The 27,513-nt window shown below is 39.6% G+C and overlaps 1 protein-coding gene across 3 annotated transcripts in view; it reads left to right on the top strand.

Annotated features, from left to right (window-relative positions):
• The window catches only part of LOC131138724 (centrosomal protein of 128 kDa-like), a 37,896-nt gene extending 11,713 nt beyond the window's left edge, over positions 1-26,183 (top strand). Inside the window, exons 13-25 of one of the 3 annotated variants that reach the window (XM_058088029.1) lie at positions 526-714; positions 2,376-2,402; positions 2,545-3,003; positions 6,023-6,184; positions 10,199-10,363; positions 12,156-12,212; positions 13,406-13,598; positions 17,770-17,819; positions 18,753-18,776; positions 20,999-21,076; positions 21,158-21,271; positions 23,792-23,900; positions 25,634-26,183. In XM_058088029.1, coding sequence (XP_057944012.1) covers positions 526-714; positions 2,376-2,402; positions 2,545-3,003; positions 6,023-6,184; positions 10,199-10,363; positions 12,156-12,212; positions 13,406-13,598; positions 17,770-17,819; positions 18,753-18,776; positions 20,999-21,076; positions 21,158-21,271; positions 23,792-23,900; positions 25,634-25,710 — 1,704 coding nt within the window. In that variant the 3' untranslated portion in view covers positions 25,711-26,183. Of the gene's footprint in view, positions 1-525; positions 715-2,372; positions 2,403-2,544; positions 3,004-6,022; positions 6,185-10,198; positions 10,364-12,155; positions 12,213-13,405; positions 13,599-17,769; positions 17,820-18,752; positions 18,777-20,998; positions 21,077-21,157; positions 21,272-23,791; positions 23,901-25,633 lie in introns of all 3 variants that reach the window. The other 2 variants (XM_058087950.1, XM_058088114.1) reach the window with 2 other exon arrangements.
• Positions 26,184-27,513: the final 1,330 nt, after the last annotated feature.

The following is a 27,513-nucleotide window of genomic DNA, read 5'->3' as shown; positions in this document are numbered from 1 at the left end:
TATAGACAGATATAGTTTGTAACTCTTGCAGTAGTGCAGGTGACCCGGGACATAGCATGTTAGCATATTAGCATATTACTATGCAGTTCTAATTCACCTCCAAACTTGTAATCACCACACACACACACGGAGACTTCTACCTTGAATACTTGACGTGGTGTGAATTAATTATGAAATAATGTCTACCCCCCCTTAATGAATTAGAATAGATAATCAAGTGCTCAATTAAATGATTAGTGTCTGAGCTTCGGCAAAGTCCTTACAAATACCAGTCAAAGCCAGAGTATTAGAAGCAATCTGCCTCGCACAGACCTGACCGTTGTCGCTTATCGTCGAGCCGGGTGCGAGTGCTGCGTTTGCTTTCCTCCACTTTTTCACTGTCACTCTTCCATCTGGCCTTGTCAAATATCGTCAAAGCGCTCCTTTTGTTCACCATTTCAGCTCCCCATCATCTGTAATTCTATTTTTCCTTCCAACTCCCCTCGCGCCCATCTCCCCCCCCACTCTTTCTGTTCCTCTCTCCAGGTAGCCAAAGAGAAGGAGAGCTCCCAGACTCGTCTGAAGGCGCTGAGCCAGCAGGCTGAGGCAGCCCGCAGAGAGCTGGCTGAAAACCTGCGACGTTTGGCCCAGCGTGAAGAGGAGCTTCACCTCAAAGATGTGGAACTGTCTGAGACCTGCCAGCGCAAGTTGGCTCTGGAGCAAGAAATCCGAGAGGTTAGAGGGAGGGTTGAACAACCTTTCATCCTGTTTCATTAAACATACAAAGACTAAATACATTCATCTCTTGAATATCAAAAAAAGGAATCTGTTGTGGTATGGTAGAAATAAATGAATGAATGGTTTAGGTCAGGGGTGGCCAAACTTTTTGAGTCGTGGGCCGCATTGCCGGGGGGAGGGGGGGTCAGACTATATATTTTACATGTAACAGTCCACCTGGAATTATTGTATCTGTAAAAGTGTCATGCAATCTGCAATATGTGCACTTTGAAATCATTTCTTTGATGTACAGCGCGTTATAAATTATTCATTCATTTTCTACCGCTTATCCTCACAAGGGTCGCGGGGAGTGCTGGAGCCTATCCCAGCTGTCTTTGGGCGAGAGAGGCGGGGTAAACCCTGGACTGGTGGCCAGCCAATCACAGGGCACATATAGACAAACAACCATTCACACTCATACCTATGGACAATTTGGAGTCGCCAATTAACCTAGCATGTTTTTTGGAATGTGGGAGGAAACCGGAGTACCCGGAGAAAACCCACGCATGCACGGGGAGAACATGAAAACTCCACACAGAGATGGCCGAGAGTGGCATTGAACCCTGGTCTCCTAGCTGTGAGGCATGTGCGCTAACCACTCAACCACTGTGCAGCCCCAATACAATTAATTCATTCATTCTACCTCTTATCCTCACGAGGGTCGCGGGGAGTGCTGGAGCCTATCCCAGCTGTCTTGGGGCAAGAGGCGGGGTAGACCCTGCACTAGTGGCTAGCCAATCACAGGGCACATATAGACAAACAACCATTCACACTCACATTCATACCTATGGACAATTTGGAGTCGCCAATTAAGCTAGCATGTTTTTGGAATGTGGGAGGAAACCGGAGTACCCGGAGAAAACCCACGCATGCACATGCAAACTCCACGCAGAAATGGTCGAGGGTGGAATTGAACCCTGGTCTGCGCGCTAACCACTCAACCGCCGTGCAGCCCTGCGTTATAAATTAAATTTATTATTATTATGATTATTATTATTATTATGTGCTTGTGTCTCTTTTTTCAGGAGCACTTTGTAAACAACAGACCACATCGAATAACGAAATTGATAAAACAGCGACTTCAACCATCAAAAGGTCGGCTCAAGCCATGATGCCAGGTTGAATGTTGAGTTTAAATGAGCCGGATGTGGCCCCCGGGCCGTAATTTGCCTACCTTTTAGTAGTTTACTGTATCTTAAAACAAAAGGTAAAATCAATAGGTGTTCTTTGTCACCCAGTCAACCAGTCAACGTTCCGAAATTGTGTTTGGTCACAGCAGACCGAATCCAGTGACCGTCAAACGTTTAAATAAGAATATTGAAATATTCACCTGATTTCAAGTAATTTTGAATGACATCTTGACGTCATACAGGTGCAGAATTATTAGTGACAGTTCTGGCAGTTTCTACTGGTAATCAGTGATTATTTTGCAGGGACCACACTACCTTTATACAAGAATATTCTAGTTATTATTCATGAAATGTGAGGCCTTTAAAAGATGTTGTCACTCATGTTTATTACATTCACTTTTACAGACAAGGCAGCAGTCAAGTTATTCCTCATCCATCACGAAGCTTGCTTTATTATCTGTCATGTACTTGTTTTTTTTTTTAAAGCAGCCCAGCCAGCACAGAAGTTATTCTAAGGTAGACATGTCTTTTCTCAAAAGCTTGTTTGATCATTAAGATCACATTAGTATTCATGCATAACTCATATATTCTTGGCAATCGGTGTGATTTGAAGTTAAAGTACTGTACATTCTGATTGTAAGGTGTTTTCTAACTACAGGTAAAAGAGGCCTCAGCTGCCCTTCAGACAGAGGCTCGGCATCAGTCGGACATCCACTCAAGACTGAGAGAAGAGAACCTGAGGCTCGGAGAAAAAGCTGACGCACAAGCCCGTCTCTGTCAGAGAGACCAGAATAAGCAAGCTGAACTTCAAGGCAAAGTGACGCAGATGACCTCAGCCCATTCCCAGCTAGCACAGCGCTTGGCTGAGGAGGAAGCTTCCAAGATGGAGCTTCATAAGGTCTCGGCGGAGTTGCACGCCAAGCTGGCCAGGGCTCAGGAAGAACGGGACACACTAAGGCAACAGCTGCAGCTGGAGAGAGAGGTGCATGAAAAAGAGCTGAGCAACCTGAAGGCCCTGATTGAGGATGGCAGGACAAAGAACAAGGAAATGCAGGAAATGATCCAGGTTTGCCGTCAGGAACGGGAAGAAATCCAGGCACATCTAAGTGACTTTAAGGTAGGTTCTTGCGAGAAACCCACATTATCCAACCACAGATAGTTTTCCTTGTGCTTGACATTGCGCGTGGAGTGTCATTAGCTTGTACTTTAGAATAATGTGCCCCAGTTACTAAACATCTGCCAGATTTCCAGCATGGGGAAATGCAAAACTCATAAAGCATATTTTTCCTCATTGTCTGTGACACTCTGAGGGTGAGGGAATGGAATATAGCTGAGATCTAAATGGTGTGCGCGGATCACAATAACTACAAAAGCAATCTTCACACTGTACTGCAAAAAAGGTCAGTAAGGATAATTCATAATACCGCCTACAGAGAACATACTAACTTCTTATTTCTAAAATCACAAATACTTCAACATATTATAGTTAATCTTCAAACAGCTAAAATAATACATAATGCTAAAAATAACCAATTACCTAAAAATGTCATCCAATACTTCTCTACAAGAGAGGAGAAATATGATCTCAGGGAAGAAGTACATTTGAAACACTTCTATGCTAGGACTACGTTAAAAAGCCATAGCATTTCAGTATGTGGAATCAAACTATGGAATGGATTGAGTAAGGAAATCAAACAATGCACAACGATGAGCCAATTCAAGAAACAATACAAGCAGTTGATGTTTGCTAAATACAAGGATGAAGAGTCTTGAACCAGTCATGATGTGCTATATATATCACTATATTGACACTTACTATGGTACCCATTATGTCATTGGATGCTCATATCACCTCATACTTCAGTACGAGGTACATTATTTAAATAAAAAAAAAACAAAAAAAAAACCTTAAACTGTATGATGGAAAGCAGGAAGTGATCAAATGTAACAGTTACTGATTGTAAAAGTACCAGATGGAGGGGTAGGATTTAATAAGCTTTGCTTCTTCCTACTCCTTTTGGACATGTGGAACTGTGAACTGATTATGTGATGCATTCAATTGTAATCTGATGCATGTTCAAATGAAATAAAACCATTACCATATCACCGTGGTCATTCCGAGGCTCCAGGCGTGAAAATATAAAAACAGGAGTCTCATCAAGGCAGCGCTGTAGATAGGGAATTCCCGTTGACTTGAAGCCTTTTAGCGCTCAACCTTGACCCTCCTCTCTGCAATGATGAGCCCTCATGGGTTCATTGTTTTTAAGGTGCCTACTCTTCCCTGATATGGTTGAGGATAGCACTTTAAGTGTCCTCATTGGCATTAATATCTGGCATAGCTCAACGTAATGGTGTCATTTCAGTTCAGTGAGGACAAGGGCGTGTTCTAGAATGCATTAAGTTCTACCCCATGGGTGCCGCACATGTCCCTAAGAAGCCCGCCTAATATTCATAGCTAGAAGCGTGTATTCTAGTTTAGCTCCAGTCAACTTTGAGACAAAGCTTAAAATAGCTGCTTTTCCTTGTACTTGTCCACTGCATCATCCTTCTCCCTCATAATCCTTCCCATTGTCACCTCCCTCCAGCTTTAATTTTGCATTTTTCCATCTGTTTCCTTCCTCTCGTTTTCAAGGTTTTTTTTTTGTATTTTGTTACCAAGTTCATACCAAGTTCTCCATCATTGTTAATGACACTTTAATTACTGACTCGTTCTCTTGTTCTCTCTCGTTCTCTCTCTCTCTCTTTCTCTCTTTCTTTCACTCTTTCTCTCTCTCGTTCTCTCTCGTTTTCTCTCATTTTCTTTCGTTTTCTCTCATTCTCTCTCTCGTTCTCTCTCTTGTTCTCGTTTTCTCTCTCTCTCTCTCTCGTTCTTGTTCTCTCTCGTTCTCTCTCTCTCTCTCTCGTTCTCTCTCTCTCTCTCTCTCGTTTTCTCTCGTTCTCTCGTTCTCGTTCTCTCTCGTTCTCGTTCTCTCTCGTTCTCGTTCTCTCTCGTTCTCGTTCTTTCTCTCTCGTTTTCTCTCTCGTTCTCGTTCTCTCTCTCGTTCTTTCTCTCTCGTTGTCTCTCTCTCTCTCTCTTGTTCTCTCTCGTTCTCTCTCATTCTCTCATTCTATCTATCTATCTATCTGTCTATCTATCTATCTATCTATCTATCTATCTATCTATCTATCTATCTATCTATATAGTGCAATGACAGGATATATATATCTATCTATATAGTGCAATGACAGGATATATATATATATATATATATATATATATATATATATATATATATATATATATATATATATATATATATATATATATATAGTGCAATGACAGGATATACTGTACACACAAATGAAAGTGTTGGCCCCCTTTTTGATTCTTAATTTTCTGCATGTGTGTCGCACAGATTATGAAACAAATACAAATATTTACTAAACACAGATTTTGAAACTTTTTTTTTTAAATTTAATTACATTTTATTTTTATTTTAACTTCCACGCCTCTGTGTGGAAAAAGTGATTACTCCTGGTTAAAAAAAATAAATGTGATTCATTCAGATCTGTCTGCCTGGAAAAAAGTTAGAAAGCCTTTAAATTTAAACGCTGATACATTACGAAAGATTTGGGCCTCCAACAAACCACAGTGAGAGCCATTACCCACAAATAGCCAAAACATTGTATGATGGTGAACCTTCCCAGTAGTGGCCAGCCAACCAAAATGACCCCAAGAACGCAGTGATCACTCATCCAGTAGGTCACAAAAGACCCCACGACAACATCCAAAGAACTGGAAGTGTCACATGCCTCAGTTAAGGTCAGCATTCAAGAAAGACACTGAGCAAAAAACAGTGTTCATGGCAGAGTTCCAAGACGAAAACGACTACTGAACAGAAAGAACATTAAGACTCGTCTCAATTTTACCAGAAAAAACATCTTGATGATCCCAAAGACCTTTGAGAAAATACTCTTTGGTCTGACGAGACCATTTCTGCAGAAATCTAAGAAAATTGAAAGGGTTCACATACTTTCACACACACGTTTTCATACTTTAAAATCTGCCAGATAAAACGAAATGATGAGAGTTCACTTGTAAGTCGGAATGAATCCCTAAGCATATCATGGTCATGAACACACCTGCTCTCCATTAGGCAGGTGCAACGTCTGACAAGAAGTTGTGCGAGGCGCTGCGTGTCAAGTTGGACAGGATGAAAGATGAATGTGACAAGCTGGCTGCACAGCTGAGCACAAAAGAGGATGCGCATGCACTCCTCCACAAAAAGTACCAACGACTCAAACTGGAACTGGATGAAGTAAGTGCTGTCTCCTGTTTCACATTGAGGAATGCAAAAATAAAATAATATAGATCAATGAAAAATAAAGAAAAAGAAAAACGACATGAGTGATTTTGACATAAAATGCACCCTCTGGCTTGTAAAAAAGAGAGAATCGCATCTCTGTCGTTGCTTTTGCTATTTTTATGGCTATAATCTTGGTGGAACAGCCAGTGCACCCCTGGGCACTTGGTGCTATTGTTCAGAGTTGTGTGTAGTGCTTACACAAACGTTGCAGCACACTAAAATTAGGAGCAATAATTACAATAATACAGACACATTTGTGTGGAGTTTGCATGTTCTCCCCGTGCGTGGGTTTTCTCTGGGTACTGCGTTTTTTTCCCCACATTCGACTCCAAATTGTCCATAGGTATGAATGTGAGTGTGAATGGTTGTTTGTCTATATGTGCTCTTTGATTGGCTGGTGACCAGTCCAGGGTGTACCCCGCCTCTCGCCCGAAGACAGCTGGGATAGGCTCCAGCATACCCCACAACCCTTGTGGGGATAAGCGGCATAGAAGATGGATGGATGATGCATTCATTCATTCATTCATTTTCTACCGCTTTTCCTCACGAGGGTCGCAGGGGGTCCCGGAGCCTATCCCAGCTTTTTGGAATTTGGGAGGAAACCGGAGAAAACCCACGCATGCACAGAGAGAACATGCAAACTCCACACATAGATGGCCGAGGGTGGAATTGAACTCGGGTCTCCTAGCTGTAAGGCCCTCGTGCTAATTCACTCGTTTGCCATGCAGCGTAAAAACATCTTATTTTCACTTATTATGTCTACTATATTGGGTAATATGAGTATAAAGTTCACTATAGGTGTGTTACTTCATGTCTCGAGGGCTCTAAAATTTAATTTCATTTTCTACCGCTTATCCTCACGAGGGTCGCGGGGGTGCTGGAGCCTGTCCCAGCTGTCTTCGGGCGAGAGGTGGGGTACACCCTGGACTGGTGGCCAGCCAATCACAGGGCACATATAGACAAACAACCATTCACACTCACATTCATACCTATGGACAATTTGGAGTCGCCAATTAACCTAGCATGTTTTTGGAATGGAATGGAACCGGAGTACCCGGAGAAAACCCACGCATGCACGGGGAGAACAAACTCCATGAATTGAACCCTGGTCTCCTAGCTGTGAGGTCTGCGCGCTAACCACTCGACCGCCGTGTCGCCCTGGATGATGCATTACTTTAGTTAAATAAACTCAATGTATGCATTCTATGTGGGTCAGTTGCCTGAAAGCGGTACCAAAAAGGCGACATAGCGAGCAAAATATAAAGTTATTTTCCAACATCTTGCATATTAAAAACGCTGAACGCTGACAAAAGCCGGCATCTTCAACGATGGTAAATGGCTGGCCATTTTCATGATGAAATCACCGACCTTTGGGTCTTCTCTGGCAAACTGTTTGCACTTTTTCGAAAGCCGCAACGATAAGAACAAGCCCCGGGCCGTGGACGTGCCATTCACACCATGGATGGCATGTTTGCTTACCAGTGAGCACACGGGAAGTTTGGACAGGCTGTTTGCAGAACATCCCAGAAAAGGAGTCTTTTGTTTGCTCACGGTAATTCCCCTCCGCCACTGTACGGGTAATCTCACCCCTTTTACTGATAAATCAAATGTATTTTTTCATCTGATTTATCAGTATGACTTTATAGCTCCTTCATATCGGCACTCTTAATTTTATTTAGTCGGTTCCACTGCACCCAATTACTTTGACAGTTATTTGTTCAATTAGCATAATAAATGCAAACCGTGTTTTCTAGCGCTGCAACAGATGGGCTAACACACATTTAATAACATACCAGCGATGGATTCAGAGCAAGGTCATGTCATCATGCGTCATGTTTAAAAGGTTACGTTTGTGCCAAATCGGCACTATTTTTAAAAGGCCTACGGCATAAAATCTTAGGTGTTTTACAACAGCAGATGGGGTCTTCACTTTGCTTTCTGACAGGCCCCATAAGTAGGAGGGTCTCTTTAGGGCATCCATGTATTGACTCTAAATCGGGTGAGTGGAGGAGAAAAAAAGGGCGTTATTCATGTAATGTGGGTAGTTTATCATGTAGAGACAGAATAATGACCCGCAGTCCCCCGGCAACACTGATCGGTTAGTTCCTGGTTCTCTGACATATTGATTGACTGTGTCCTGGAAGAGACCCTGAAACTATTGACAGAGCAGAGCAGAGCCGAGGAAGATAGTTAACTAGGTCTGTTTGTGTGGGAGGAAAGCAAATGACACTGATGCCTAAGGTTGTATGTGTATTTATCTGTAGTGTGTTTTTTTGTTTCTTTTCCAGGAAAACAGACAAAAATACGACTTAAGGTGGTATCTAGAAATGTAACTACAATCTGTTCTGATGTTCTGAAATATCATGGTTTTATTGAGTGGGATCTGACATTAATTGTACTTTGCATCCTGTGAAATAATTTGTAGTGGAACTCATTATTGATGTGCTGTTTGCAAAATACACAACTCAATTTCTGCTACACAGACAATGTTGACTCAACTTTTGAAATCCAATAATAGTTGTTACTTTTTGTGTCGGCATCATGCACATTAATTATTGTGGAAAGTGCCTTGAACACTTTCAGTTTTGCTTCTGCAGCACACAAGCAAGAAGCTAGGCCATAGATATGGGGCCAAATTACTCCATGTGAGTAATTTGAATTTAGTCATTCATTCATTCATTTTCGCGGCGTGCTGGAGCCTATCCCAGCTGTCTTCGGGCTAGAGGTGGAGGTATACCCTGGACTGGTCGCCAGCCAATCACAGGGCACATATATACAAACAACCATTCACACTCACATTCATATCTATGGACATTTGGAGTCGCCAATTAACCTAGCATGTTTTTGGAATGTGGGAGGAAACTGGAGTACCTGGAGAAAACCCACACATGCACGGGGAGAACATGCAAACTCCACACAGAGATGGCCGAGCGTGGTATTGAACTTGGGTCTCCTAGCTGTGAGGTCTGCGTGCTAGCCACTCGGTCGCCATGCCACCACCTCAGGATTATATATGTGTTATATAATTATATTTTAATTTATTCTTAAATTATTGTAATTGTATTGTAATAAGTTTTATACTACTAGTACTACTAAATATGATATCTAAAAGTCTAATCATAATCATGATCACTGACGAGAATGTTTTGTGAGTGCAAGGTTTCATTTTCCTCTATTTTTCATAAACATAATATATTGTATATATAATATTAAGGCTGTCAAAAATAACACTAAAAGTAGAAACTAATTTTATTTAATTAATTACAGATATTTGTGTGTAAATAACACAACCATTTAATGTATTGATATCTAAAAGCCATATCTAAATATTAGGGCTGTCAAAAATAACACTAACAGTAGAAACTAATTTATTTAATACATTCCAGATTTTTGTGTGTAAATAACATGTCCACAAGAGCAAGCACACTTCTCTGTTGTGATTAATCATGATTAATTCATTTGAAACTGTGCCCCTGGTTTATTGTATGATATGGCAAAGCACTGCAAAAAAAGAAGTGCACCTCCACTTTAAATTTTGACGATATTGGCAAGGTTTTTGGTAGCAGAATAGCGTATTTTGTTGTAATACAGCATCAAACTGTTTTCTTCACAAACAAGCGTGAAAAGGGTCAACGGGTCATAATATTAAAGGCTTAAAGTAATAAAGAGATCATACTGGAGATGGCAAACGTCATGTTCCTCATCTTCAGACTACAGTGCATGCTAATTAAGACTGAATCAACGGCACCTTTGCAGGCTTCGGCCAAGCAGTGCACTGCCTTTTACTTCAACTGCTTCATGACTTGATCAAGAGTCAATTCAGATAATTGACACAATCTTTTGCCATCAATTCACTGACTAATCGATGATTATTCCCATCCCTAATTGATGTTCTGTCTCCTAGGTAGCTATATAAAGAAAGGGACAATATCCTCAACTGTGTCATTGCTCTCCCATCCTTCACAGGTGAGGATGAATGAAGGGAGACGTGTCTCGGTTTCAGAGCTTGTAAAGCTGGAAGAGAAGGTGGCACAGATGGAGGCAGAACACGAGGAGGCTCTGTCCTCCATTGGTGATGAACTAGATGTAGCACTTCATGGAATCGCCAGCAACGGTGAAGACGACTTCCAGGTATATTATGTAGTGCTGTCAAAAGATATTTTCATTTCAATTCATTACGTTATTGTGGCAAATCGAGAGATAAAAAGCTATATACCAAAAGTATTAACATACTTGAATAGATGCTGTCCTATCCATTTACATTTGGTTGTATTCCCTGCCTGCAACCTTTAGTTTTGAACACACTTGCTTCTTTTGGGGATCTTGAGCTTCTACTTCAGCTTTTTTCGAACGGAGTACTGAAGCAAACAGACGAAAGACACCCATCAACAGACATGATAAACAGAATATATCACCATAAGCAGACATTTGAGTAGGAACCTTGGATTCAACAATGCTTCTGTGCACATCACTCACACCAACAGTACTTTCAGCTCCCAGTCGAGTTTGCTTCAATTTTTAATATATTTTTTTTCCCTGCCACAGTGCAGCATTCCCTTTGATCGCATTTGTATCCTGGTTCACAGTCACTCTCCCTGCCAAGTGCTTGTGGACCCCTTCAGAAGGGGACCTGTGTGCACTGCCGTGCTCTATGTGTGCTTTGACGCTGTGTGGCAGCCACTCACTCGATATATCTCTGTGGCTTGGACCTGGTTGGAAGTAGCACCTTGAAAAACTGCCTGGTGCCCATGCAGAGATAAGGCCGTGTCAAGACCTCCTATGGACTGGGTCTAAAAAAAAAACAAAAAACATGTAGTTTGTTGGTAAGTGTGGAGGCAGCACAGTGGAGCTCCCCACAGAGTCTGATGCTCTTTTATAACTATTCTGACCTGAACGCATCAAGAGTAGTGTAATTCCAACAATTCCATATACACATCCCTAACTCCAAACAAACACATCTCTCGCGTCCGCTGTCACCGGGCAGACCACAAGATTTTCAGACGTGGGTGCTAGCTCTTAACTTGATTTAGATTTGGCGCTGTCAATGCATAGAAATGTCATTTATATTTCTTTGAATAAAATACAGTGAATATGACATATTCCAGACATGGTTTGACATGATTAATCATGATTAATTCATTTGCGAATTTGTGGTTAATGGTTAATCACAATTAATGTGATTAATGATTAATCAAAATTAATTTAGATGAATGATTAATCCTAATTAATGTGATTAACAATTATCACAATTAATGACGATTAACTCCTAATCACAATTAATGGTGATTAACAATTAATCACAATGCAATTAACGATTAATCACAATGAAATTAACGATTAATCACACTTGACGCGATTAATGATTAATCACAATTGATGGTGATTAATCAATCATTTGACAGCCCCTCTTAAAATACCTGAAGATTCTTGAGGTATTGGTGTTTGAAGTTCCAGTTGAGCTGTTGGCCTGCATACATGTTTAATCTCCTTATGAGTCATGTAACAAATGAATCACGGAATGCGACTAGCAGCCTTGGCTGTTATTTCTCAAATCATACGTCTCGGCTGGTACATTTCAGCATTTGCATAGCATTAGGTTTGCTCTTAACTGAGTGACATTTAGGTTTGTGATGGCACACAATACTGTCAGTGATTGTCTTGAAAATGAGCACGTCTGCAGCTCTTATGGAGGGTCATTTGTATTGCTAATGGTGGCAGCATCGTTTGGGAATGCGTACATTTAAGCTTGTGTGACATCTCACTGTGCCTCACATAAATCATACTTGACAAAAGCTTATATATTTTCTGCAGTATATTTATTGATTGCATTTTTTTTACATTGTAAAATGCATACACAAAATAACAATAACAAAATCATTTGGATCCATTTTTTGCACTTCACAATTGCATTTTTTTCCAACAGGCAACCAAGAAAGATGGATTCGTAAAAGATCCCTCTCTTTGGCTAGCGGAGACAAAGGTAAGATTATTGCAACATGCAGTGTTGGGCTGCCAACCTTACAAGGGATTTTTCGAGCAAATGAAATTATATAACACAAGATTAAGAGTGTGACACTGTTAGTAGGAACATGGTGTGCCTCCACAGCACGGGAAATTAATGATCCATTTTTTTTGTTGGTCCCACACCAACATTTACTTAGATGAAACCTCTCAGGAAAATGATTTATAGCGGAGAAAACGCATTCCACCATTTTGGGCCTTGTGGAGCGTAGAGTAATATGACCTTTCGGTTAGCCTGATTATGGTTTTGTATTTTCCACACACATATGTCCTTATGGCCCACATCTACAACGTTTCTCTTTCGAAATCACATGCGATTTCCTGCTCAGACTTGTGTGACCAGGAGTGGACAATACTTGCTGACATTAAACAGGGTTCCTACACATGTGTGGAATTAGATTTTATTTATTTACACGTCTGGAAAAGTATGGAAAGTCAAGTATGGAACAATATTCACGTTTACCACTGTCCCTTTTATATTTTTAATATGCTGACATAATAGCATGTATTTTTCAAATAATGAAAAATTCCATCATTAATTAACATGATGCTAGTCCTGCAACTCATGATTATTTTCTTAGTTGATTAATATGAAGCTTGTTGTTTTGATTAATCACGTAAAACAGACACAATCACTATAGGAACCCTGCATAAAAAAATGCTCAATTATATTTACTTTTTTTGGCTAAATGGTTCATTTGCACTTATTATTGGAGGTAGATATTTTTAACACTGTGACATGTCATCAGTTCTACTTTCAGACGCCACAAACAGCACATTCTCTTAACTGTATTATTTAAATGAGGTGTTTTTTCCTAATGTACGTGTTGTCTTTTGTCTTGTATCTGTGCTTTCCACCTCACCGCTTTCTAAACCAAATGAGTCAATTTAATAGCATCAATCGCTTACGAAATGACTTGCACGTATCGCTCACTGGGTGATGCATGACTGTTGTTAAAAAGTGTTTACGCAGTTCAGCATTTATTACCATTCGAGACAATCAAAGATACACTGTAATTAAACATGATTTAATCACGAGGTAGCTGTTTTATTGTTATTATTTATTCTATCTGTCAAATTCGTCTCCTTGGGCCTACCACCATGCCTTGTTGCATGCAATTTCACCTGACTTCTGTCTTTTCACCTAACCAGTCCAAGCTACGGCGGCTGCATGGGGAGGTTCAAGAGCGAGGCACAAGAGAACAGCACCTTCGGAGGCAGAGCCAACACACCAGGGATGAGTTGAAAGCACTGAGGCACACCCGTGACGCAGACAGAGATGCGCTCCTGCAGCGTCTGGAACAACAAGAGAAGCTGCTGCACTCAATCAGCACTGAAAAGAAAGGTAAACATTATTGTAGCGGGCTTTATTCCCATGAGCTGCCACCACAGAGAAGAAAGATACATAAACAGGATTGCTATCTATCTGTGGTACAGGATAGAGGGGTTTGATGTCTAATCCAGTACTTTTCAATACTAATTTCAGTATCATATATATCAACAAGCATCATACATGTCTTACTTTGTTGTGTGGAGGCCTGATATTAAAACAGAGAACAATAGTCGTCAACAGTAAGTATGAGAAAAGCTGACCCATTTACTTCTCTATGCATCAGGGTTATAGATTTATCCATAATGTAGCAAGGCTCAATGGGCTCAGTTAAGCGTTTTAACCTGGAATTACTCACCACCGACAGGTGCTGACTTTTTTTTTTTTTTTCTGTCCTGTGGGAGTATCTCACGCTTCTCATGCAAATGTTTTGGACAGCATTGGTTGATTTCAGTGTACTGTTGTCTTGCAAAAATCCCCATGCCATGTTTTTGTCATGTTGCTTCAAACGCGCCACCACATGAAACTTGTGCATGACAAGATTTGCACTAAGCTTCAATGTATATTTTTCGGACTTCAATTAAATATACTGGCGGCACGGCGGTTAGCGCGCAGACCTCACAGCTAGGAGACCAGGGTTCAATTCCACCTCCCATCTCTGTGTGGAGTTTGCATGTTCTCCCCGTGCATGCGTGGGTTTTCTCCGGGTACTCCGGTTTCCTCCCACATTCCAAAAACATGCTAGATTAACTCCAAATTGTCCATAGGTATGAATGTGAGTGTGAATGGTTGTTTGTCTATATCTGCCCTGTGATTGGCTGGCCACCAGTCCAGGGTGTACCCCGCCTTTCGCCCAAAGACAGCTGGGATAGGCTCCAGCACCCCCCGCGACCCGCAAGTTTTATGTTTTTTTTTTTTTTTTGCTGAAATCAATATCAGGATACCACAATGACAAGCTACACAGACAGTAATTTATAATGTTTAGAAATGAGGGCAAACCAATAGTGTGACAAAAAAGGTCTATACAAATCTGTGGCGGTCCAAATTTATTTGTGGCGGGCAATCACAAACATTTCTGTAACTAGATCCTCTACAATGTTTAATATGAAATGCTACCAAATGGTTTAGGTCTAGTGTGTGCAAGAGAAAGTGCAACTTTACTGAATGTAATCCATTTCTTATGAGCAGCAGCTGGCGGGCAAATCGTTCTTAATATAAATGTTGCAAGCAACCGTAAATTTTGCTCCATTTTTAGCTTCTGCTTCAACTTTGTGATCATTTAAAACCCTGTCAGCGTCTCAGCCTGTGTTCACTGTCTGTTCTTACGTGAACGCTTTTCTCCCCATCACCTCTGCAGCAGTTCTAATCAGCCTATCACAATCTTCAATTCCCTCTGCTGTCCCTTCACCGCTCCTGTTAAAAAGATCCAGTAATGATGTGATGGCGTGATAATTAAGATTGAAGATTCATTTTACAAGAAGGTCAGCTCATTTTTCTAGGTTTAACAACACCGGTATCTCTGGCACCCATCAGTCATTAATACAAAAGTAGTAAATGTCTTTGATAGAAAGTTGAACTGCCGATGCGGTATTGTTGCCGTCCTCTGAATTCTGCTCATGTTCGTGTTGAATATCAATCACATTAAAAAATGAGCAATGTTTATATCAAATCCACTTAATTGCTCACCCCTGACTTATCATTCATTTATGAATTATCGCTGTATTTTGTCTTTACATGTCATATTTTGACCTCATTAATTATTGCACAGTAACATCAGCATACACTGTAGAGACCCACAGCTTTGTTTTGGAATGTCATAAGTTTGTTTAAAAACGTATGTGGGCTTGGAGATGTGGAGGTGCATATACATACTTTATTGGACTTTAGTACACCATTTGGTAAAAGCAAACACACGTTATAGTTTACCAGAGTATGCCAATTTTTCAAAATCCTAACGACGCAAACATCACCCAGCACTTGGTCGTGTGACCACCCACAGGGGAGTGGGCATGCCTGGTGGCGGCCGGGGGTGGAATAAATTAAAACAGACCGTTTGCGCGAGAAGCACAAAATGTAAAGAAATACAGTTGAATAGGTGCAGATTCTAGAAGAAGTGGAAAGCTTTCTGTGCTGGTTATTGTGTGTAGTAGCTGCTCTATAGGAGTCAAAGGCCTGGATTTTTTTTTTAAAGTCGTAATATTATGAAAAACTAAAGATTAACTTGCTGAAAATTAGGTTGGGTAAAAGTATAAAGTTACAATATAATGAAAATAGAGACAATACTACAAGAAAAACGTTGAAATATTAGTAAAAATAAATAAATACATTCGTAAAAATAAAAAAATGGCAAAATCACACAAAGCAGAGATTCAGGTTTTTTTTTTTTTAATATAAAAACATATTTGCAGTTCCACATAGTTTGCTTTAGAAAATTTAAGTGTCCCCTTGCATTCTTTAGATTTTGCATATGCGGCCCCCTGGTTTAAAAAGTTTGGACCCTGCTGGTTTAAGTATTTGCAATGCTCATGAGCATCTAAAGGCATCAAGTGTTTTCTATTTATTTGCCAGATGAAAGGTTTTGCACATCAGTAGGTACTTAAGGCTCAGTGAAGATGTGTTTGATGCCAGTTCCTGTTCTGCAGGCGCTTAGTCTATCAGTGTTGTAACAACAAACAACTTGGTACAGCAAATATAATTGCCGGAACAAATTTTCTCTCAGATTGTTTGTGATGATATTGACGGAAAATATATTTGAACATTTCCTCTCTTTTTTTATTAATGCTTTAATCTCTTGCCGGCAGCTAATTGAAACAGCAAATCAAGGTTAATTCGGCACAGCATCATCCGAATCAAACTCGTGTGAAAATATTGTGTCATTGTGAAATACAATCAGTTGCTGAATAAACATCTACAGTAATTAGGCAAACAATCAGTCACCGGAATTGAAAACAATTTTGGTGCTGCAATCAAAAGCAAACAGAAACAAGGCTTTGCCTGCATGGGTATCAAGAAGCCACTTGTCGCAAATTGTTTGATCCACATAATAATAATTTGCAGTCTGTACATTATTCTCACTGAGTAAGCTTGTCACTCTTATAACATAGCATTATCCCATTTACAATTTAAAAATATATATTCTGTAGTGCTATGTGATTGAACGGCATTTATTCTCAACCACACAGAGATGCCGAAGCGTAGAATCGAACAGTCTTCCCGATCTCCTTACTGTGTGACATGCTAACCACTCGTCCACTGTGCGGCCCCCAGAACTACAGTAAACCTCGGATATATCGGACTTGGATATATCGGAAATTCGCTCACAACGGACAGATAAAAAAGAACCAATTTTTCTGTAATGCATTTCCAATAAAAATTCATTGCCTATATCAGATTTTTTATAACGGATTTCGCCTATTTCGGACAAAATCTCCAGTCCCGTTCCAATGAATTTCCATTAAATTTCCCTCGCATATATCGGATGACCGCATCGTGGCGCTCCGATTCGCCGAATCGTGACAGGCCGTTATACGACGTCATTTGCAGCGTTGCCTGCGCGTCCAGGTACATTGGAAACATAGTCAAGGAAGTGCCTTTTTATAACGGATGAAATCCGATTTACGCATATACCGGATATAAATCCGATATATGGGTAAAACGGACATTTTCCGGTATACGCATATAACGGATTCCGCTTATATCGGACAAAACCAGTGGGAACAATTGAATCCGATATATCCGAGGTTTACTGTACTACGAATTCTTTAAATATTGTGCCGCTCATGCGTCAATGAGGAAACGGTAGCGCTTTCTTTGGTAGGAACTAACCACAAGCTGTGTGTTCACTCACAACAAGTTTGTCATTAAACTCATCACTCAGCGACTTAACACGCAAAATGTACATATATATATTATGTATATTGATATACATATAAGACAGCATTCCATACAACATTTTGTGTGGTGTTTGTCCACTGGACACGTGTGGCCTGTACGTGTGCAAATCTGTTTTTCGTCAAAATTTAGTGGATGCGGCGTTTATGCCAAAATTTACTGTAAATTTTGGAAAAGCTTTCTGCCACCCACCCATATTGAGTCCGCAACTCACCTTTGTGTCCCGGCCCATCAGTTGAGAATTACTGTTCTAAACTATCACACATTCATGCTAATTGTTTTTATTGTTCTTCAGAACTGTTGGAGGGGAGCCGCAGGAAAGATGAACAAATGCGGAGCTTACAGGTATGGCAGCCATTTTTCCTTACTTATAGTTTGTTTTAGTTCGGAGTAGCAGCAGGGACTTGTAGTCATTTGCGATGCAGTGCTGCACACATGAGTGCACAGCCCTGAGCCTGACACACATCTTGCAGCCATGCCTGGACAAGTAGTTAATTACAGCAGACATGAGGCCTTGGTGTTTGAGAGCCACCAGCGGCCCCTGTCTCTTTCCCACAGCGCCACAGCGTCCACCGAACTCACCTTCATTGGAGCCCAGTCACCTCCCAGCACCTTACTTGGCCTTTTGCTCATCATAACACACATACACATTCACTTGCACAAGTGTGTGTGTGCGCACATTGGATACATCTGTTACCCCCTCGATGGCACCTGGTGAAACGCGTGCAGTTATTCAGCTGTCCCGTACCCAGTCGAGCTTTTAATTATGAAGAATGAGAATAGAGAGATGTGGGAAGGAAAGGCTCGCCGAGGGAGGCAGAAGCTGCAATAAAGGAAGCCTTGTTACAAACTGCCAATGCGTATGCATCAGTGGGGGGAGAGGAAGGCCCGGTTTAGGGAGAAGCAGGTGTATGTTTGAGTGGTGGATAAGAGGCATAGCATCACTTATGCATCATTACAGAGAGGACATCAGTCAGGAGCTGGATGAGGGGCGAGAGAAATTTGTCTTTGTGTGTGGGTGTGATAAGAAGCCAGTTGTCTGCTACCATCACTTCTTACCTCTTTTGTTACCCATTTAGTTTCTGTTCATCACACACACACACACACACACACACACACAATCGCACCACTTTTGCTATTAGAATAAATTACCTGGACTTTGTGTCTCTCATACACAGCTGTGTTTTCCGCCTCCTCTTGTTAGTTTGCCTAATGCACTTGTGTGTTTTTCCACTTTTCATGTAAATTAATCATCTACCGTCTATTGTGTCTTCACAGGATCGTGTTTTGGACCTTGAGCTGGTAAGTAGAGATGTTTGATATCAGCTTTTCACCAATTTCCCTCATTTATTGCGGTTACCATAATTTGCAGTGTATTTCTCACGCTTGAAACCCTGCAGCTAAAGGATATTATTCATTCATTCATTTCCTACCACTTTTCCTCACGAGGGTCGCTGGAGCCTATCCCAGCTGTCTTGGGGCAAGAGGCGGGGTACACCCTGGACTTTGTCGCCAGCCAATACACAAACAACCATTCACACTCACATTCATACCTATGGACAATTTGGAGTCGCCAATTAACCTAGCATGTTTTTTGGAATGTGGGAGGAAACCGGAGTACCCGGGGAAAACCCACGCATACACGGGGAGAACATGCAAACTCCACACAGAGATGGCCGAGGGTGGAATTGAACCCTGGTCTCCTAGCTGTGAGGTCTGCGCGCTAAACACTCGACCACCATGCAGCCCTTAAAGTATATTGTATTTATAGTTATTTTAAAATATGGCGAATATGGCTAGAGACATGAAGTGAAACCCCTATAGTCACTGTTACATGTATTGCCCAATATAGTAGACATAACATAAACATAACATAATAAATATAATATAATATAATATAGACTCACCCTCTTGTTTTTGTTGTTGTTGTTGTTTTTTCTTCCACTGGCTATTATCTCATCAATGTAATATAATGTAATGGCCCTCAAGGGCATTATTATTGTCTTAATGTTATTGTGTTCATTTGTTACTGTAAATATGTTCTGGTGAAAGTGGGGACAGGAAGTTGAGTTTTAGCTTGCCGTGGGTTACACCTCAACAGGAGCCCGTTTAAGGGATTGTGAGATATGCCTGTTGTGAGATAATCAAGTCCGGTGCTTGTGCGTCGTCCCAATCATTACCGTAACATTACTGACACCTTGTGATCAGTATGTCTTTGAATGCGTCTTCTGAATTACTATATATTTATATTTTAGTTCATTTAACCATTTAGATGCTTGAAAAATCTTAATTTAGTCAAATAAACCCCGGGTAAAATGTGTTTAAAAATGCATAGTTTGACTAATAGGCCGTATTCAACCACAAAATAGAATTATTTCTTAATGTATTTTTGAAAAAACTGCGATAGTGATATCAACTAATACTGATAATGGCAGCTCACTTTATGTGTAAACATTATTCTTCTCAATGAGCAGCAGGTCCGATCCATGTTTTCTTTTAATCTCTTGTGCATGTTACAATGCACACACTTGTGTATTTCTTACTACTTCGTTTGCAAGAAATGGAAAAAAAACACCCATAAGTCAACAATATGGCGGGCTGGTGTTGAATAAGGTTTAAAAACACAAGAGAATGTCATCATGGCCAGTTATGCAAATGAGACAATGACTTCTCTCGCTCAAAATAAGGTTGAAAGCAATTTAGGTTTAAGTATAAAACATGTTTTTGTTAGTTTTATGTGTTATGGGAATAATGGCGGTAAAAAAGCATCAGCCTAATTTAAGATGTCCATCTCTGACAGTTATGCAGCTGGCTTGCCCCCGCAGTCTTCACTTAGTGAACCACTGACAGATAGAAAATACTGCCGACCACCGTCAAGTTAAATCATTTCTGCAACAGTAGGATGCATCGACCCACTTTTACTCTGCCCGGGCGGGTGTCGTCGTCCAGTGAGTCTTGTATGCCAGCATGTCATTCACTGTAGCAATCAGCGTGACACCATGTAACAACCACATTTTGTCATGCCAAGTCGCTCCGTCTGACTGGGGTTGGGGGTTGCCTTTAGAATAGAATTGGCCACTTAAAATATTTCCTAATCAAATAATCCTAAATTAGTAGGAGGCTATTATTCCACTGACCAGTGAAGTAGATATTCTGTCCCTATCGGATTTCATGTAGAAATAACGGTACATGTACTGTGCAGGAATGTTATTGGGAAGTTTCTTCCATCTGCCGAAATGCAGGAACAGCGTCAGATCATCCAGAGCTGTTATGATCCACAGAGATCTGATGCAGCCGTGCAGCCGTCGTGTGTAATCATCGCTTCAGATGACCGCTGGACTGGAAATGATGCCTCATTTCACTTCCACTTTTCCTCTTTGCTGCATTTACTTTTTTTGCTGTATAGTTGGAAGTGCTGAGCAACTAAACAATATTTGGGAATTTGAATTGTTGTTTCTTCATGGTTTTAATTTTAAAATGGGAATATCTTTACCTGATATAATTGACCGTTCTTTTTTTACCAGAGCACAAAAGCAGCAATGGAATATTGGAAATCCATGACACAGAAACAATATCTGATGGACAATTTCAAGGATTTAGAGGTAGGTTATATATATTTATTCAATATTTCAAGAAAACAATCTCTTCAATTTGGAATATAACATTTAATCTTCTGTCATCAGGAGTCCCAACGGCAGAAGGAGGTGGTTGAGCAGTGCTACACCAAACACAAAGAAATTGTCTGGGACCTGCAGCACCAGCTTGATGAATCCAACCGCAAAATCCAGGAGTACAGAGTATGACACACACACACACAACACATACAGCATATATATATATATATATATATATATATATATATATATATATAGGCAATTACAGTAATTTCAGGGAGTCACACTATGTATTAACGTTGTGTAGCAGTAGTTATGTTGTCAAATCGCACTGACAATGATGAAGTTAATACTACAAACATGTTGACATAAATACGTATATGTGTGTATGTGTATGTATATGTGTATGTATGTATGTATGTATGTATGTATGTATGTATGTATACGTGTATGTATGTATACGTACGTGTATGTATGTATGTATACGTACGTGTATGTATCTATGTATACGCACGTGTATGTATGTATGTACGTATACGTGTATGTATGTACATATACGTGTATGTATGTACGTATACGTGTATGTATGTACGTATACGTGCATGTATGTATGTATGTACGTATACGTGCATGTATGTATGTATGTACGTATACGTGCATGTATGTATGTACGTATACGTGCATGTATGTATGTATGTACGTACATGTATGTATGTATGTACGTATACGTACATGTATGTATGTATGTACGTACATGTATGTATGTATGTACGTACACGTACATGTATGTATGTATGTACGTACATGTATGTATGTATGTACGTATACGTACATGTATGTATGTATGTACGTATACGTACATGTATGTATGTATGTACGTGTATGTATGTATGTATGTACGTATACGTACATGTATGTATGTATGTATGTACGTACATGTATGTACGTATACGTACATGTATGTATGTATACGTACATGTATGTATGTATGTATGTACGTATACGTACATGTATGTATGTACGTATGTACGTATACGTGTATGTATGTACGTATACGTGCATGTATGTATGTATGTACGTATACGTGCATGTATGTATGTATGTACGTATACGTGCATGTATGTATGTACGTATACGTGCATGTATGTATGTATGTACGTACATGTATGTATGTATGTACGTATACGTACATGTATGTATGTATGTACGTACATGTATGTATGTATGTACGTACACGTACATGTATGTATGTATGTACGTACATGTATGTATGTATGTACGTATACGTACATGTATGTATGTATGTACGTATACGTACATGTATGTATGTATGTACGTGTATGTATGTATGTATGTACGTATACGTACATGTATGTATGTATGTATGTACGTACATGTATGTACGTATACGTACATGTATGTATGTATACGTACATGTATGTATGTATGTATGTACGTATACGTACATGTATGTATGTACGTATGTACGTATGTGTATGTATGTATGTACGTATGTACGTACGTGTATGTATGTATGTACTATGTATGTATACATACATGTATGCATGTATGTACGTATACGTACATGTATATATACGTATTCATGTCAACATGTTTGTAGTATTAACTTCATCATTGTCAGTGCGATTTGACAACTATTGCTACACAGCGTTAATTCATACATACTCCCTAAAATTCCACTAATTGCCTATTTTTGTATTGCCTCTGGCCAAACTCTCAAATAAATGTGCAGGGAATGGTTAATTTCCAATTCGGCTACGATAAGTCAACCAGTTCAAGGGGCATCGACACCAACAATTGACTATGCATCTACTCTATTTATATAACAGTTTAACTGGCCCACGGCAGTACCATTGTCTATGATGCACCTCATTTGGAACTTGGGCAATTCTGCATGCTTTATAGAGGACGCGATAAGCTAAAGCAATGGCACAAATGTACACTTAACCAAATGTGAATGATAAGAGTCACTTTTGATGATGTCAGTCTGCCAGGAGAGCCGTGAATACATGTTTGGTAGCTTTTGAGTGCTGATAACTTTTTAAGACCTGCTTTATTGCGTTGTCAGAGTACTTTACCTAATGGGACTCTCAATGTGCATATTCAAGGTTTGTGGTATTGAAATGGATATAAAAAGACATCCGTCTTGGTGAGTATTAACAATGGAAATCACAGTTAAATGTGGCTGCCTGTCCTTGTACAAAATGTTCAAAATGCTTCTTAATACTTGTCCAGCACAACAGGCGGTGGTGCAGAGCCAAACCTTTTTTTTTTTTAGACAATCTGAAGCTTTACAAAAGTAATTTCTCATAAATGAAACTGTCTCGATGTGTGAGTGAATGGTAACCAGTCCACGGTGTACCCACTTCTTGACCCTGAGAATATATAAGCGGTAGGAAATGAATGGGAAAAAACTAAACAATGTAACTGCATGTTATGTCATTCTTTTTATTCTTTAAACGTGCATGTATCATATTATGAACTGTGCATGTAACATCATTAGCATCATAATTTGAAATGTATTTAGTACTTTTGTGAACATACGGTGGTTAGTTACCCAGCATACCTTGCAGGGGAATTGGGACCTTATGTAAAAAAAAAAAAAAATAAATTATCTAATTTTCAAGAAACAAACACTCATACCAGTATGTTACTGACTTCCTGTTTTGTCCTGCCTTTCAGGAAGAGAAACTGGACGCCTCTTCCAGGAGCATGAGATTAGCTGCTATGTCTTCCTCCATGAAGAGCCCCGACTCATTCCTCAGTCGCTCTGTGAAAGCTGACACGATATGTGAGTATACAGTGGAACCCGCATAAGTCGGTCCCATTTATGTCAACAACCCGTCTCTGTAATAATAGTGATCTAAATATAATTTCAATACGTGCAATTGCAAACCGTGTGACCGCTTTGACTGTTGTGATGAGGCGATGGGCAGACTTGGCCTTTTAAGACACAAAATGGATATTGATAGACGGAATTCAGCCATTTTTGTCATGACTTATAGTTAAGAGAGCTGTTAAATCGTGGATGATGATGTTCATACTTAAGCAGACATGACTCATACTGGTTTATCTACTTTGCTGCCATATGAAAATGTCTGACACATTAATAAGACCAACATAATTACCGTATTTTCCGGACTATAAGTCACACTTTTTTTCATAGGTTGGCCGTTCCTGCGACTTATACTCCAGAGCGACTTATAAATGAAAAAAAGTGTTTATGTTACATAAACACTGGACACCTTTTCTGTTCATGTTTATTTTTTGTGTAGCTGAATAACCATTGAATAGGTGTAATATCTTACACCTATTCAGCCTGTTCTCTATTCTTTTATTGTTAGAGGACGTAATGTCTGTTTTTGGTCAAGTAGTTTGTAAAGTAAATTACCCGCAAAAAATGCAACTTATACTCCGGTGTGACTAGTGTTTGTTGTTTTTCTACCTAATTATGCATTTTTGGCCTTGTGCACCTTATACTTCAGAGCAACTTATAGTCCAGAAAATACGGTACTTTAATAGTCATCACTTCCACGACAACTCAAGTAGTTTGTAAAGTAAATTACCTGCAAAAAATGCGACTTATACTCCAGTGCGACTTATAAATGAAAAAACTGTTTATGTTACATAAACACTGGACTTTTCTGTTCATGTTTATTTTTTGTGTAGCTGAATAACCATTGTGTTAGCATATCTGTTCTCTATTCTTTTATTGTTAGAACTTGCCTTCCAAGAGGACGTAATGTCAGTTTTGTTCAAGTAGTTTGTAAAATAAATTACTCACAAAAAATGCAACTTATACTCCAGTGCGACTTATGTATGTTTTTTTTTCTACCTAAGTATGCATTTTTGGCCTTGTGCGATTTATAATCCGGAGCGACTTATAGTCCAGAAAATACGGTAACAATATCTATGTGCTATACATGACATATACAATGACATAATGATTAGTATGGTACCCATTATGTCATTGTATGGTCATATCACCTCGTACTTCGGTACGTGACAAAAATAAAATAAATAAATACAAAGACTTAAACTATATTAGGAAAGCAGGAAGTGAATAAATGGAACAGTTACTGATTGTAATAGTACCAGATGGAGGGGTAGGATTTAATAAGCTTTGCTTCTTCCTACTCCTTTTGGACATGTGGAACTGTGAACTGATTATGTGATGCATTCAATTGTAATCTGATGCATGTTCAAATGAAATAAAACCATTACCATAAATTTACCAAACTTAGTCGAGACGGTCGAGTCTTACAAACCTTTTTCTTAAGGATCTGGAATAATTCTGCAGGGATTTAAGAGAGAGTTTGGGTCACTATGGCAACAAAGGCATCCCCCCCTTATGTTTAGTCATCCTCTATGAACCAGGAAGTAGCTTGTGCTAGTCCCAATTGTTGGAGCTCGTCCCTCTAACTGACATTCTAGTTCCATATCCTCATTACAGTATTGCTAAAACATCTACTTGAGGCCAGTGTAGTACTTACTATCAACTGAGAGACATGTCTGTTTTTCCAGCTCCACACAAACGCCTAACCAGTTCTGACCTCGACGACACTGCAGTCATCACGGCCCGATTCCTTGCAGATCCTTGACAGCTCGACCGCAAGATTTTGTCTGCAACACACAAACAAACAGAAAGTAACTAAACCGCACTTGGAGGTCTCAACCCTGAATGCTCCTCGACTACCTCCAACATACAACTAGCGGTGGTGCCATCACTCAAATAATTATTATTTACTTATAACAGTGCCTTTTTCATGTTTTACACAGTATGCCATGATGAAACTCCCATCAAAATGTTGTAGTTTATGTATTATGTACTGTATATTTGTAAAAGAAACACCGAGCACCTGAAGTGTATTTTTATGAACTGTGAAAAGGTGCAAATAAATCTCTTTTAAAATAAGTAAGTCTTGTCTCGCAGCTGCAGAAAGAGAATGCGGAAAGAGCAGGAAGAATGCACAGTGTGCACATTGTGACGTTTACGACATTGACCGCCATGCCGCTGTGGAGACAAAATACATACACGTGTAAATTAGGCGAAAGTTAGTGGCATTCAAATTTAAATACATTTTAAAATATATATATATTTTTTATTGTTATCAAAATTAAAATAACGAAACTAATTCCGATCCTTGTGGCTTACACTAATTCATTGCTAAGTTCTAATTTCACAACTGCTAATCGTTTAAATACTTTGAGGAAATGGTAGGAGCCAAGCGTGAGCTATCATTGCACTTACGACGATCTTATCAACCTGTCGGAAATCGCAGGAAATCATTACTCAACGTAACAGTCTTGACTTGCAGTGTCAGCTTACACTAAACTCATCACACAGCAACTTAACACTCAAAAGGTAGCTAGGAAATATATACTACAAGCACCAATAGGAGTTAAAAATGTCAACATAGTTTTCCCATAATGCATTGCATCCAAGCCAAACATTCTTTGGTGTCTGCTGGAGCGCTGCTATGCCGTTTGTCCTCAAAGGAAATGCATTATGGGAAAATGTTTTTTTTTTCATTTTAAACTCATATTGGTACTTGTTTGTATATATCCTAGCTACCTTTTGAGTGTTACATTGCTGTGTGATGATGTAAGACGACACCGTGAGTCAGACTGTTCTAGTAATGCGTGCCACAAAATATTCCATTACCATATTCCACTAAATTTATTGGATGCTGCTTTTCCACCGGAATTTACGCTATGTACTGGCGGATAATACATTAATTAACTTATGTCGTGACTGAATAACGTGAATAGTAATTTCACAGTATTAAATTTTACATTTAAATGGGCCTTTTTTTATCTTCTGACCAGAAATGTGCAAATGGATTCTATTTTAATATACGAATAGGATATATTGACTCCATTTGCATTTGGAGCGTTCCTTTTGGTATTCCGTGTAAACACACTCAGTGGGCCTCTCTTCCAGCAGCTATTCTTGACTAACAGCCACTATGCAAATCACGTTTTATATGACACCTCCTGTTGCTGTTAAACAACATTAACTATAAGAACAGTAGCTTTTTAGCATTTCATTCCAAGCAAGGATTCTGCATGGAAGCGACGCCAAACAGGAAGACCACGTTTAAAACTAAAGCGCACCAATCGTGTGTGGTTACACATCGACAATCTGACGATAGCCAATAAGTTTGATACTTTATTATTATTATTATTTTTTTTTTCTACATTAGAAATACGGTATTTCAATATTGAGTTTTAATTATTTGGGTAAACTCTGTCTGTAACGCACCTTAACGCTGTAACTGCACACCGAGCGAGACGCCTGCTTATCTCGAGTGTATTAGATTGCAAAACACATTTAAACACACATCGATCCTGCTGGTCCCTGCAGACTACTTTTCCCACCTACGTTCTACCCCATCGTTAGT

This window comes from Doryrhamphus excisus, chromosome 1 (genome assembly GCF_030265055.1).
Source record: "Doryrhamphus excisus isolate RoL2022-K1 chromosome 1, RoL_Dexc_1.0, whole genome shotgun sequence".
Taxonomy (NCBI): Eukaryota; Metazoa; Chordata; class Actinopteri; order Syngnathiformes; family Syngnathidae; genus Doryrhamphus; species Doryrhamphus excisus.
The sequence above is the reverse complement of the archived record's forward strand: the minus strand, read 5'-3'. Positions and strand labels throughout refer to the sequence as shown.